A 15,484-nucleotide genomic window follows, 5' to 3' on the forward strand; every position below is an offset into this window, starting at 1 on the left:
AGCCGTTGGGCAGACTGGAGGTAGGAGAGGTTCTTGTGATCGGTGTAAATAATAACTGGAAATCTTGATCCCTCCAGCAGATGCCTCCATTCCTCAAGTGCTAATTTAATGGCTAGAAGCTCTCGATCCCCGATGGAGTAGTTCCTCTCCGCCGGAGAGAAGGTCCTGGAAAAAAAACCACAAGTAACAGCATGCCCGGAAGAGTTTTTTTGTAGAAGGACAGCTCCAGCTCCCACTGAGGAGGCATCAACCTCCAATAGGAAGGGTTTAGATGGGTCAGGTCTGGAGAGCACGGGAGCCGAAGAAAAGGCAGACTTGAGTCGTTTAAAGGCGTCTTCCGCTTGAGGAGGCCAAGACTTGGGATCGGCATTTTTTTTTGTTAAAGCCACAATAGGAGCCACAATGGTAGAAAAATGTGGAATAAATTGCCTGTAATAATTGGCGAACCCCAAAAAACGTTGGATGGCACGGAGTCCGGAGGGGCGTGGCCAATCTAAGACGGCAGAGAGTTTATCTGGGTCCATTTGTAGTCCCTGGCCAGAGACCAAGTATCCTAGAAAAGGAAGAGATTGGCATTCAAACAGACATTTCTCTATTTTGGCATAGAGTTGATTATCACGAAGTCTCTGAAGAACCATACGGACATGCTGGCGGTGTTCTTCAAGATTGGCAGAAAAAATCAGGATATCGTCCAGATATACAACAACACAGGAGTATAGGAGATCACGAAAAATTTCATTAACAAAGTCTTGGAAGACGGCAGGGGCGTTGCATAGACCAAAGGGCATGACCAGATACTCAAAGTGTCCATCTCTGGTGTTAAATGCCGTTTTCCATTCATCCCCCTCTCTGATGCGGATGAGATTATAAGCACCTCTTAAGTCCAGTTTGGTAAAAATATGGGCACCTTGGAGACGATCAAAGAGTTCAGAGATGAGGGGTAGGGGGTAGCGGTTCTTAACCGTGATTTTATTAAGACCGCGGTAGTCAATGCAAGGACGTAGAGAGCCATCTTTTTTGGACACAAAGAAAAATCCGGCTCCGGCAGGAGAGGAGGATTTACGGATAAAGCCCTTTTTTAAATTTTCTTGGACGTATTCAGACATGGCAAGAGTCTCTGGGACGGACAGAGGATAGATTCTGCCCCGGGGTGGAGTAGTGCCCGGGAGGAGGTCAATGGGACAATCATAAGGCCTGTGAGGAGGTAGAGTCTCAGCTTGTTTTTTGCAAAAAACGTCCGCAAAGTCCATATAGGCCTTAGGGAGACCGGTTACATGAGGAAGCACAGGGACACGGCAAGGTTTACTGGGAACCGGTTTTAAGCAGTCCTTGGAACAAGAGGGCCCCCAACTCTTGATCTCCCCAGTGGACCAATCCAGGATTGGGGAATGGAGTTGAAGCCAGGGAAGTCCAAGAAGGATTTCAGAAGTGCAATTGGGGAGGACCAACAGTTCAATCCTCTCGTGATGAGATCCGATGCACATTAGAAGGGGCTCCGTGCGGAAACGTATAGTACAGTCCAATCTTTCATTGTTTACACAATTGATGTAGAGGGGTCTGGCGAGACTGGTCACCGGGATGTTGAACCTGTTGACGAGAGAGGCCAAGATAAAATTTCCTGCAGATCCAGAGTCCAAGAAGGCCACAGCAGAGAAGGAGAAGGCAGAGGCAGACATCCGCACAGGCACAGTAAGACGTGGAGAAGCAGAGTAGACATCAAGGACTGTCTCACCTTTGTGCGGAGTCAGCGGACGTCTTTCCAGGCGGGGAGGACGGATAGGACAATCCTTCAGGAAGTGTTCGGTACTAGCACAGTACAGGCAGAGATTCTCCATGCGGCGTCGTGTCCTCTCTTGGGGTGTCAGGCGAGACCGGTCGACCTGCATAGCCTCCACGGCGGGAGGCACAGGAACAGGTTGCAGGGGACCAGAGGAGAGAGGAGCCGGGGAGAAGAAACGCCTCGTGCGAACAGAGTCCATATCCTGGCGGAGCTCCTGACGCCGTTCGGAAAAACGCATGTCAATGCGAGTGGCAAGATGGATGAGTTCATGTAGGTTAGCAGGGATTTCTCGTGCGGCCAGAACATCTTTAATGTTGCTGGATAGGCCTTTTTTAAAGGTCGCGCAGAGTGCCTCATTATTCCAGGATAATTCTGAAGCAAGGGTACGGAACTGTACGGCATACTCGCCAACGGAAGAATTACCCTGGACCAGGTTCAACAGGGCAGTCTCAGCAGAAGAGGCTCGGGCAGGTTCCTCAAAGACACTTCGAATTTCCGAGAAGAAGGAGTGTACAGAGGCAGTGACGGGGTCATTGCGGTCCCAGAGCGGTGTGGCCCAAGCCAGGGCTTTTCCAGACAGCAGGCTGACTACGAAAGCCACCTTAGACCTTTCAGTGGGGAACTGGTCCGACATCATCTCCAAGTGTAATGAACATTGGGAAAGAAAGCCACGGCAAAACTTAGAGTCCCCATCAAATTTATCCGGCAAGGATAGTCGTATTCCAGAAGCGGCCACTCGCTGCGGAGGAGGTACAGGAGCTGGCGGAGGAGATGATTGCTGGAGCTGTGGTAGTAACTGTTGTAGCATAACAGTCAGTTGAGACAGCTGTTGGCCTTGTTGCGCAATCTGTTGTGACTGCTGGGCGACCACCGTGGTGAGGTCAGCGACAACTGGCAGAGGAACTTCAGCGGGATCCATGGCCGGATCTACTGTCACGATGCCGGCTGGCAGGTGGTGGATCCTCTGTGCCAGAGAGGGATTGGCGTGGACCGTGCTAGAGGATCGGTTCTAAGTCACTACTGGTTTTCACCAGAGCCCGCCGCAAAGCGGGATGGTCTTGCTGCGGCGGTAGTGACCAGGTCGTATCCCCTAGCAACGGCTCAACCTCTCTGGCTGCTGAAGATAGGCGCGGTACAAGGGAGTAGACAGAAGCAAGGTCGGACGTAGCAGAAGGTCGGGGCAGGCAGCAAGGATCGTAGTCAGGGGCAACGGCAGAAGGTCTGGAATCACAGGCAAGGAACACACAAGGAACGCTTTCACTGGCACTAGGGCAACAAGATCCGGCGAGGGAGTGAAGGGGAAGTGAGGTGATATAGGGAAGTGCACAGGTGTAAACACTAATTGGAACCACTGCACCAATCAGCGGTGCAGTGGCCCTTTAAATCGCAAAGACCCGGCGCGCGCGCGCCCTAGGGAGCGGGGCCGCGCGCGCCGGGACAGAACTGACGGGGAGCGAGTCAGGTACGGGAGCCGGGGTGCGCATCGCGAGCGGGCGCTACCCGCATCGCGAATCGCATCCCGGCCGGAGGTGGTAACGCAGCGCCCCGGGTCCGTGGAACCGACCGGGGCGCTGCAGTGAGGGAAGTGTAGCGAGCGCTCCGGGGAGGAGCGGGGACCCGGAGCGCTCGGCGTAACAGTGTTAATAAAGGTCATTTAACCCCCTTCCCTAATAAAAGTTTGAATAACCCCCCTTTTCCCATAAAAAAAAATAAAACAGTGTAAAAAAAAATACAAATAAACATGTGGTATCGCCGCGTGCGTAAATGTCCAAACTATAAAAATATATCATTAATTAAACTGCACGATCAATGGCGTGCGCGCAAAAAAATTCCAAAGTCCAAAAAAGCGTAATTTTGGTCACTTTTTATACCATTAAAAAATGAATAAAAAGTGATCAAAAAGTCAGATCAAAACAAAAATCATACCGATAAAAACTTCAGATCACGGCGCAAAAATTGAGCCCTCATACCGCCCTGTATGTGGAAAAATAAAAAAGTTATAGGGGTCAGAAGATGACATTTTTAAACGTATAAATTTTCCTGCATGTAGTTATGATTTTTTCCAGAAGTGCGACAAAATCAAACCTATATAAGTAGAGTATAATTTTAACTGTATGGACCTACAGAATAATTATAAGGTGTAATTTTTACCGAAATATGCACTGCGTAGAAACGGAAGCCCCCAAAAGTTACAAAATGGCGTTTTTCTTCAATTTTGTCGCACAATGATTTTTTTTTTCCGTTTCGCCGTGCATTTTTGGGTAAAATGACTAATGTCACTGCAAAGTAGAATTGGTGACGCAAAAAATAAGCCATAATATGGATTTTTAGGTGGAAAATTGAAAGGGTTATGATTTTTAAAATGTAAGGAGGAAAAAATGAAAAACTATTTTTTAAAAATCAACTGGTGCCAGAATGTTAAGCAGATTTGTAATTACTTCTATTTCAACATCTTAATCCTTCCAGTACTTATCAGCTGCTGTATACTACAGAGGAAGTTCTTTTCTTTTTGAATTTCTTTTCTGTCTGATCACAGTGCTCTCTGCTGACACCTCTGTCCCTGTCAGGAACTATCCAGAGCAGGAGTAAATCCCCATAGCAAACCTATCCTACTCTGGACAGTTCTCAGCAGTTCTCAGCAGAGAGCACTGTGGTCAGACAGAAAAGAAATTCAAAATGAAAATAACTTCCTGTGGAACATATAGCAGTTAAGTACAGGAAGGATTAAGATTTTTTAATATAAGTCATTTTCAAATCTGTTTAACTTTCTGGCACCAGTTGATAAAAAAAAATGTTTTCCACGGGAGTACCCCTTTAAGTAAAGTCTCCACTGCTCTTTGGTCTTGTTCTTCCATCTCCCTCATGATCCAGTAACACCAAGGGCCCACTCAAGGTACCATTGACTGGGCGCTGTATACAGGTGTGCCTCAGGAGAAAAACTTACCAAGAGAATACAATCACATGCTCCAGAGAGGTGCCCCGGGTCAGAGGCTCCACTCTAGTTATTTTGACCCCCTAGGGCTAGTATGCCGCACTACAGATCTCAGCAGGCCTTTCAAAACAACACCTTTTTACTCCTCCTGCTGGATCAACTTTTGGCATTGACTCAAAAAACTGCATTGGTGTTTTTAAAATAAAAACGTGTGTGAAGCCACCCTTATACATGAATTCATTTTGAACTAAAGCACAAAAATCTCCTGAATGAATATATTTCACTGGGCACCTACAGTAATCCCAAAAAATTAAGTATAACTAGGAGCCCTATTTCATGGGGAGTATACAGTGGTCCCTCAACATACGATGATAATCCGTTTCAAACGGACCATCGTTTGTTGAAACCATCGTATGTTGAGGGATCCGTGCAATGTAAAGTATAGGACAGTGGTCTTCAACCAGCGGACCTCCAGATGTTGCAAAACTACAACACCCAGCATGCCCGGACAGCCGTTGGCTGTCCGGGCATGCTGGGTGTTGTAGTTTTGCAACATCTGGAGGTCCGCTGGTTGAAGACCACTGGTATAGGAAGTTGTACTCACCTGTCCCCGCCGCTCCGGACCGTCACCGCTCGTCACCGCTGCCCGGGATGTCGCCGTCCATCGCTGTTGCCGCGTCCCCGAGGTGTCCCCGACGCTCCGGCAAGGCCTCTGCTTCCCCGGCATCCGCGCTCTCTATCACGTTGCTACGCACGCCGCTCCTATTGGATGACGGGAGAGCGTACGCAGCGACGTGATGACGACAATGTAGAGCGCCAACGATGCAGGGGATTCCGAAGAGGACGCGCCGGAGCCCCGAGGACAGGTAAGTGATCGTCAGCGGACCACACGGGGCACCGTAAACGGCAATTCGGCGGCAGCTGAAGCAATCTGCACTGCCGGATAGCCGTTTATGCGATGGCCCCGACATACAAAAGCATCGTGTGTTGATGCTGCCTTAAACATGCGATGGCCTCTGAGAGGCCATCATATGTTGAAATGATCGTAGGTCAGGGCCATCGTAGGTCAGGGGTCACTGTACTGCATGAATAGGCCGATGATTACCTTGGTGATGCCATGGTTCTAACCTATGAAAAAAGAATACTTGTTCACTGGTCATGAATCACATCTCATATGTATGCCTGATAAATGATAAAAGAAAAAGGCCCCACATTTAGACAGTGATCCTCCCGGCAGCCATGTTTGCCCAATAACCCAGTGTAGAAAAGGTCAGGTAGTATAACCCCCTTCCCCTTATCTTTCATCAGTCTGAAATGGATTTCACTTCACAACAAAAGGGGAAAAGACAGACTTAGCGTAATGTATTTGAATGTCCCCGTAATGGAAGCTGATATGAATACTTAAAATATTTTATACTTTTCACAAAGCCATTTAACTTCTGGCTTCAAATGTTTGTGATATTGTGTTATAAAAGCAAAGGATAGCTCCATCCATCTCTACATGCCCAACATGTTCATCATTCAACAAATATCTTCATACAATAGTTGAAAAACGTTCTTTTTGTTTCATGATGGAAACACTGACAAATTCCAAAATGTTTAGCACTTAATGTAAAAGTATGTTAGGAAGGAAATAACAAGCATACGTTATGGCAATATTATTTTGTGAAGGCAAAATATATGTTGTGCATCTAATAAATATTGTGGGAATATAAAGTCATTAAAAACAATTTATATAGTGAAGATGCTATGGGATAAAAGGGTTTAAGAACACATATTCCAGTATTTTATGTTGTGTTTGCATTTGGCCAGGTTTCTGAGCAGCAATTGCAGCAAGCAATGGCTGAGGCCGTGGAACGAGACCATCCTCAGTGCAACGTGGAAGGTATGACAAAACCTGACTCTAAAACATTGTTAAAAACATGCCCAAAAAAATATACACATACTTTTTCAGAAAGAATATCTAAAGTGAAAAAAATGCATTGGAATGGCAAGTAACAATAACTTCTGCCTGCACAGTTGCTGTAAAAGGTTCAACATTCCTTATCCTACAAGATGTTCTATGACATTTCTCAAAAACTGGAGCATCATGAGTTTTCGATGACAACATCGGGATTTTCTTTTTATTAAATTTTTTAAATTTTTTTATTTTATAAACGTACCCTACTTCTCCCAAAAAAATAAAAAAATATCCCATGACCCTAATGTCTGTGCACGTAGCCGTCTACTAGGTTAAAAGCTCATCGCAGTCTCCATGAAGTCGCTCGCATTCTCTGTGTCTCTATTGCTTTGTCGCTTGCTCTTAAGGATATAGGGGGGTATTTATCAATTTTGCCTGTTGACAGTTTCTTTTTACCCTTTTTTTTCCACTTTGGTTTTCGTGGACATGCACCAAATTTATCATTTGGTGCAAGTTGTTAGTAATTTTGGCTCAAATGTTGAAATCAGCTGTTCCCAGCGTCTTTTACACAGAACTTACCGCCACAGAGGATGCGTATTTTACCCTGTAGAGCAGCTATTTCGGAGTCCCTCCTGCAGTATATCAGCAAGCGACATGAGTTATTTTCTTTTGTGGGGTTTATAGCCACCATGTGAAATGGATTTTATTTTCAACTTTGGTAGTTTTGTTTTTTTGTTACTTTAGTGCAGTGGTCTTCAACCTGCGGACCTCCAGATGTTGCAAAACTACAATTCCCAGCATGCTCGGACAGCCAACGGCTGGGAGTTGTAGTTTTGCAACATCTGGAGGTCCGCAGCTTGGAGACCACTGCTTTAGTGCTTACCTTTCCTGAACCTGTTTGGCCATGTCCAATGCTGGCTCAACGGAGGGTGAAGGTCCCTCAGAGACAACTATGTCGCAGGATAGTATTGAACAGCCCTGGAGGCGTCGCTGCTTTCACAAAAGCATTTTTTAATGTATTTTGACGCCTTTACATTTTGTGACATTGCTAAGTGTGTTTTCCATGTGCAAAATTTCTTGGCGGGGATTTGCTCAAAAAAAACGGGATTTGTGCCAAGATTGCGCCAAAGATCGATTGGCGCAAATGATGAATTACTGACTAAAGTTAAAATCACACACAGGACCATGTGATTTTGAGAAAGTTGTAAAAATGACAGTGGAGAAGATGTGCCAAACTTTGGCGCAAAAAGACACTACGCCAAAGTTACGTGAAAAAAACACATAAATCCTTTGATAAATACCCCCCATAGAGAATGTTTAATGCTTGACGTATAATTGGCATGCAGTAAATAGAGATGATGATTTCACCTTGTAGAGGCCTATATGTAACCTAATATATATGTTCATTTCAGGAGATAAAAAGATGTTCTCATGCTCCCATGGGAAATACCAATGTGACCACTGTATAGAGAGGTACGCAGCATATTTATATTACAACCGAAGGGAACAGAAACCAATGATTCGCTCAAGCAGTGACAGCAATTATAACCCTAGATCTGCCAGCGCAGACACCTACCAGCTGTATGACCTAAAGAACAGGGTGCATAGTGTGGACGTGCCTGTGCGAGCAGAGCACACCCAGCCACATTATTCTGCCCCAGTAAGCATGGATGACCATTCACCCATAAGCAGTGAAACTCAAGCCTCAACTCAGGTTCTGTGTAAGAAAATGAGTGGACACTCAGGAGAGATCATAGTGAAGAAACTACCATCAAAACCAGCTCCACCACCAAGGAAATACTACAAGCAAGATACCAAGGATGAAGTAAGTCCATTGAAAATTCACTGATGCATGGTTTGTATTGATGTAATAACAACTTGCAGGAAAATACTTAAAGCACCCACAGATCAGATCCCACAATAAAAAACAACTCAATATGTTACTCAGTACCTAATTCTGACCATGTACAAGTACATTATGCCTCTATCCCCTATATTTGTTATAAAAATACCTCTTTACATTAGCTCACAGTGTTAGAAATCCTCTCAGGGGAAGGGGGCGTGTCCTTCCCTTGTGGTGGTGGGAGGTGATTGGTGTCTGCTCATGCAGCCTTGTCCATGAGTCATCTCTGTTCCATGAGTCATGGACAAGCTGATGCTGCAGCAGGACTGGTTAGTGTCCCAGTAGGTATGGGGGCCCCTAGCGGTGGGATTTTCAGGAGCCGGTTTCATTATTTAATACCTAAAAAATTTTAAACAACTACACCAGACACTCTCACAAGACTTGATCTCACTATAGCTCAGCAAAGACTCAAAGAGAGAGAGGAAGCTGCACCCAGGGCTTATATGGGGGAGACTCTGGAGGGGTCCCATAGGTCATCCTGTAGGTCACATGGTCACTGGTACCTTCCCTTGTTACAACCACATGACAATAATACGTAAAGGCATACAACAATATATGTACATTACACTAAATAACATAGGCACTAAAGATGATACATAAGACACATGTGGGGCAGGGGGGGTCAGAAGTCAGAAGTGCTGGGCCACCACAATTATATAGGGGGGCTGAATGGGGGAGGCTGCTCTTTTAACTTGGAATTCCCTAAAAATGTATTCACAATGGGTTTTCTAAACCAGACAACCACTTCGCATACATTCATTGACCAAACAAATAATGCACCCAGATAGAATTTCCAGATTGATTCAAACCTCAGCATGTAGTTATGTCTCAGGCAGATGTGTAGATGATTACAGCTGTGGTATGATTAGACACTGGGTCCTGCCACGAGAGGGCATAAAAGTGTTTGACTAGATGCTCTATAAAAAGGCTCTAAGAAGCTACTGTTGGATAGTGTACCTCTTGGTAAAAGACCGTTGCCTGATAGACATGCCTATACAACCCACTCAAATTCAATTTGCCCAGTTGGTAGACTTTGAGAAGGGGGAACATCATTGGACTCATTATCATGAGTTGTTTCAATGAATTGCCTGCTATCTAGGACATTCTGACAAAGTTGTTAGGAGGTGTTGGGAGCCGTGGATACATGAGAGCATGCAAAACAGTGAATAGGCTCCAGACAGCTGAGAGAGACTACCAATATAAATGATCATTTGATCTGCCAACAAGCAGCTCCCACATAAGGCGCCTTAAGGCTATGTTCACACAGCTGAAAATGTGTAGAATGTCCACCTGGAAAAAAATAATAGCGGACATTCCGCACATTTGTTTGATTCGGTGGCACTAGGACTGCTTGGCAATGCAAGAAAAAATTCCAACCAGGAAAATGGTTTCCAGCTCCCAAACAATAATCCGTGTTAAAAGTCCAAAGTTTAATTAATCCATTTAAAAAGTCAGTATGGTAGAACAAAAAACACCCAGTGGATTAAAAACACAATGCCGACGCGTTTCGGACCATTCGGTCCTTAACCGCTTGGCAATACAGCATCTTCATAGACGGCAATGAATTTCTGAGCAGAATCCGCAGAAATTTTTAACCAATTCAATATTTCTGTGGACACCAGAATCTGGATTTTCTCGGTCACGGAAATTCCGCCAGGGGCACAGTACAGCAGAATCCCATTGTAATCAATGGGTCTCTGCTTCAGCGGAATTTACGAGCAGAATAGTCCTGCAGAATTCCACTCGGGAATTCAGCCATTTAAAATTCCCTAAAGGCGCTCAACAGAAGGGAATTTGCAGCGTTTTGGTGATGACGTAATTGGCTACAGTGGTTTTGGAACATCATCAGGAGAGCTGAGAAACAGTGTCATTAGAATAGGTAAACAGGGGCACTGGGCAGGCCGCAGCGCAAATTCTCGATTTAGGAAAGGGAGTATAGTGTATTTTACAACCTTATATTTAAACTGTAAATATATATAAATAGCTTTTAAAGGTGAACAAACTTAACTTGATATTGACAAGAATAAAGAAAGTAGTGCTACTAAAGTGAAAAAATCTGCAGATTATGTAATAATATAAAAAATATTACCTGTTAAACCCCCTGCCATTGCAGTGGCGATGCTCCTCTGTCGGACACACGGTAGCAATGATGACACGCTGTACTTGCATAAAAACGCTGCAGCACATGGACACAGAACTCGTGTTATTAAAAATCCTCACTACAATGTAAGAAAAAGCTTTTTATTTGATTACATATTTTGCTGTCAGACATTGTCATGACTTTTCAATCTTGCTGCAATTTAACCAGAAACATATACCGTATATATATATCTCAAACATTACTATCATATTCACTTGAATATTTCAATGTACGGATACGGAACACATTTTATAAAATGATCATTAATTTAAAAAAAAAAAAAAAAAAGGTTCACAGGATGCGGTTTAGCAAAGGAAGTTTGAGCTTTACACATAAAATTACTTTAGGGGCAAAGATGTGCCTGGCAGCTTATATAATATGTGAACAATAACTTCCTTGCTGTGTACTCATAATATGTGTTTCTGTGTTAAATTGTTGAAATTGTCTTCAGAGAAAGGAGAGTGTAGGAATATTATCTTAAAGCTGAAATTATATAAAAAAATTTAAACATCCACTGCACTGCATTTTTTCAAATGCATTTGCAACATATCTGCTTGCTGTTAGTGATGGCTCAAAAGTCATACAGACCTAAAACTTCTCCTTTGTAAGAACTTACTTCTATGTATTCAGTCTAAATGCTGACATTCATTTTCAATAACTGTCAGCCAAGCGAATGCTATGTCCCCTGACCTTCCCATAAATATGAATGTTCAATGTGGCCAAATGTTTATGTATTATCTATAGCAGGGGCGACTGACAACACTCAGGGCCCTTGGACCAAAAAAAGCAAGGGCCCCTGCTAGTCTTTGCAGCTCGTCAATCTTCTGCCACGCCCCTATTCTACCCAAATCCCACACACAATAAACAAAAATTTATATATGTAAGAAACACTTTAATGTAGGTAAATTTCCATGACCAATAATACTGGTATACAAGGAGTAAATATATACCACCACACAATAACTGGATAATACCGCCACACTGTACTGAATAAAACCACTATATACAGACCAGTATACTATACAGGATCTGTATACAATATAAGTGTTTATATACAGGACCATATGGAGGTAGATATCAGCTGTACACAGGATCTGTGTACAATATAAGTGATTATATACAGGACCATATGGCTTTAGATATCAGCTATACACAGGATGCATATACCATATAAGCGATTACAGTTACATTTTGGGGCTCACAATGACGTCTTTTTTGATCAGCATTGTCCTCTTTCCTTTTCTTCTCCGTCCGGATAAGACCGCCATGTGGATCTCTTAACATCTGTAGGAAAAACATGTCAGACTCTGCATTTTCCAGTGCCCTCCCCTCCTCTACACAATCTTTCCATCTATAGGCCCACAAACTGTAATAATGCCCTCCTTGGTGTCCTGCACAGTAAAAGGGCAGATAGATAGGCAGCCAGGTAAATAGGTAACTTGGTAGGTTGATCAGGAAGACAGATATGTAGGTAGGTGACAAGCCAGGTAGGTAGGGAGCTAGCTAGTTAGGCAGCCATGTATGAAGGCCAGGTATGTACATAGTTAGGTAGCTGGGTATGTAGGTAGTTAGATCTCCTGGTATGTAGGTAAATAGTTAGGCATCTAGGTATAAAGTTAGGTAGCCCCCCCTTCCCTGTAGGTATAGGCAGCAGAGTTAACCCCCCCCCCTTCCCTGTTGGTATAGACAGCAGAGTTAATCCATCCCCTTCCCTGTAGGTATAGGCAGCAGAGTTACCCCCCCCCCTTCCACAAAGGTATAGGAAGCAGAGTTAGCCCCACCCTTCCCTATAGGTATAGGCAGCAGACTGAACCCCCCTTCCCCATAGGTATAGGCAGCAGAGTTAAACACCCTCCCAATAGGTATAGGAACAGAGTTAACCCCTTTATCCTTAGCTATACAGTGGAGATCAAAAGTTTGGGCACCCCAGGTAAAAATTTGTATTAATGTTCATAAAGAAGCCAAGGAAAGATGGAAAAATCTCCAAAAGGCATCAAATTACAGATTAGACATTCTAATAATATGTCAACAAAAGTTAGATTTTATTTCCATAATTTACACTTTCAAAATAACAGAAAACAAAAAAATGGAGTCTGCAAAAGTTTGGGCACCCTACAGAGTTAATATCTTGTACTGCCCCTTTGGCAAGTATCACAGCTTGTAAACGCTTTTTGTAGCCAGCCAAGAGTCTTTTAATTCTTGTTTGAGGCATCTTTGCCCATTCTTCCTTACAAAAGTCTTCCAGTTCTTTGAGATTTCTGGGCTGTCTGTCACGCACTGCTCTTTTAAGGTCTATCCATAGATTTTTAATTATGTTGAGGTCAGTAGATTGTGAAGGCCATGGCAAAACCTTCAGTTTACGCCTCTTGATGTAATCACCCGTGGATTTCGAGGTGTGTTTAGGATCATTATGCATTTGTAGAAGCCATCCTCTCTTTAACTTCAGCTTTTTCACAGATGGCATCAAGTTAGCATCCAAAATTTGCTGAAATTTTATTGAATCCATTTTTACTTCTACTCGTGAGATGTTCCCTGTGCCATTGGCCGCAATACAACCCTAAAGCATGATTGATCCACCCCCATGCTTAACAGTTGGACAGAAGTTCTTTTCATTAAATTCTGTTCCCCTTCTTCTCCAAACGTACTTTTGCTTATTCCGGCCAAAAAGTTCAATTTTAACCTCATCGGTCCACATAACGTGTTTCCAAAATGCATCAGGCTTGTCTATATGTTCATTTGCAAAGTCCAAACGCCTATTTTTGTGGTGAGGATATAGAAGAGGTTTTCTTCTAATGACTCTTCCATGAAGACCTTATTTGTACAAGTATCTCTTTATAGCGGAATAGTGTACCACAACTCCAGTGTCTGACAGATCTTTCTGGAGGGATTGTGCAGTCAAACATGGGTTTTGAATTGTTTTTCTCACAATCCTGCGAGCTGTTCTGTCTGATATTTTTCTTGGTCTTCCAGATTTTGCTTTAACTTCCACTGTTCCTGATGACTGCCATTTCTTAATTACATTCCGAACAGAGGATATTGACATCTGAAAATGTTTTGCTATCTTCTTATAGCCTTCTCCAGCTTTGTGAGCGTCACCTATTTTCAGTTTCAGATTTCTTGACAACTGCTTAGACGAACCCATGGTGCATATTGTTGGGGCAAGGTCAGATGGTCTTCCCAGATGATGATTGAGAACAATCCATGACACTGGCAGGTCTCAGCTTTGCAAAGGGGGCAGCGCATGCTATAAATTCTGCAGGGTGCCCAAACTTTTGCAGACACCATTTTTTTGTTTTCTGTTATTTTGAAAGTGTAAATGATGGAAATAAAATCTAACTTTTGTTGACATATTATAAGAATGTCTAATCTATAATTTGATGCCTTTTGGAGATTTTTCCATCTTTCCTTGGCTTCTTTATGCACATTAATACAAATTTTTACCTGGGGTGCCCAAACTTTTGATCCCCACTGTAGGCAGCAGAGTCCCACTCCCCTACCCCCTTTCCCCGTAGGTATAGGCAGAGTTAAACTCCTCCATTCCCCATAGGTATAGGCAGAGTTAAACCCCCTTTTCCCCATAGGTATAGGCAAAGTTACCCCCCCTTTCCCCATAGGTATAGGCAGAGTTAACCCCCTTCCCCATTGGTATAGGCAGAGTTACCCCCCCTCTTCCCCATTGGTATAGGCAGAGTTACCCCCCTCTTCCCCATTGGTATAGGCAGAGTTACCCCCCCCCTCTTCCCCATAGGTATAGGCAGTTACCCCCCCCTCTTCCCTATTGGTATAGGTAGAGTTAGCCCCCCTCTTCCCCATTGGTATAGGAAGAGTTTACCCCCCTCTTCCCCATAGGTATAGGCAGTTACCCCCCCCCTTTCCCCATAGGTATAGGCAGGGTTACCTGCCTTTCCTCCCCTTTCCCCATAGGTATAAGCGGGGCTTCCCCCACCCTCTTTCCCATAGGTATATGCAGAGTTACACACACTCCCCCCTCTTCCCCATAGGTATATGCAGAGTTACACCTCCCCCTCTTTCCCATAGGTATTTGCATAGTTATACCCCTCCCCCTCTTTCCCATAGGTATAGGCAGAGTTAAAAAAAAATATGCTCACCTGATATCCCACGCAGCAGGGGCCCATGTCTTCTCCCCACCACAGTACAGGTGCTGATGACTTACATCATCGGCACCTGTACTGCGTACTGCATGGGGGTGGAGGACACGTCTCCTCTGTGTAAGCTGCAGGTGCGGCTCACACAGAGGGGGCGCCTTCTCCTGTATGTGTGTGTACTGCACATACCGGAGAAGGCAGCGCTGTCTGCTGGGGATCTGGGACGAGTGTCCTGGATCCTCAGTAGTGGCAGCGGGACCTTGACCCGGCCAGGCCCTCGGACGACGTCCGATCAGACTGGACGGTCAGTCCGCCACTGGTCTATAGGGAGAGGAGGGGTAAGCAGCAGACAGACACACATGTTCCCTGCAGAAGAAATGTAGTATAATATGGCGCCTATTCACATAATACAGTGCATGGGTATACTAAGTGACAGTTTTCAAGTGTTCTCTGCCCAGAATAGGCATGGTGGCCGCCGCCTGGTGCTACTCCAATGTTGGGTTAGGGACCTACTCTAAATAGGTGGCCTTGATGTGGCAAGTGGGCTTGTGCTTTCTGATCAAAATGTATACTAACAACCTTTTAGTGTTTGAATTTATGCTGAGAAGCAAGTAGATCAAAATACAAATTGTGGTTGTGCGACTGTGTTTCTTTTTCTCTATTTTTGTTTTACTGTCCAGAATAGTAGTGCTCCTCTCCAACAGAATCCCCTAAGGCATCCAT

General features: G+C 44.3%; 1 protein-coding gene across 1 annotated transcript in view; it reads left to right on the plus strand.

Moving 5' to 3' along the window:
• The window catches only part of IL16 (interleukin 16), a 107,826-nt gene that overhangs the window by 66,075 nt on the left and 26,267 nt on the right, over positions 1-15,484 (plus strand). Inside the window, exons 13-14 of the mRNA XM_056572126.1 lie at positions 6,525-6,597; positions 8,025-8,437. Coding sequence (XP_056428101.1) covers positions 6,525-6,597; positions 8,025-8,437 — 486 coding nt within the window. The remainder of the gene's footprint in view (positions 1-6,524; positions 6,598-8,024; positions 8,438-15,484) is intronic.

The sequence above is a fragment of the Hyla sarda genome, chromosome 4 (genome assembly GCF_029499605.1).
Source record: "Hyla sarda isolate aHylSar1 chromosome 4, aHylSar1.hap1, whole genome shotgun sequence".
NCBI lineage: Eukaryota > Metazoa > Chordata > Amphibia > Anura > Hylidae > Hyla > Hyla sarda.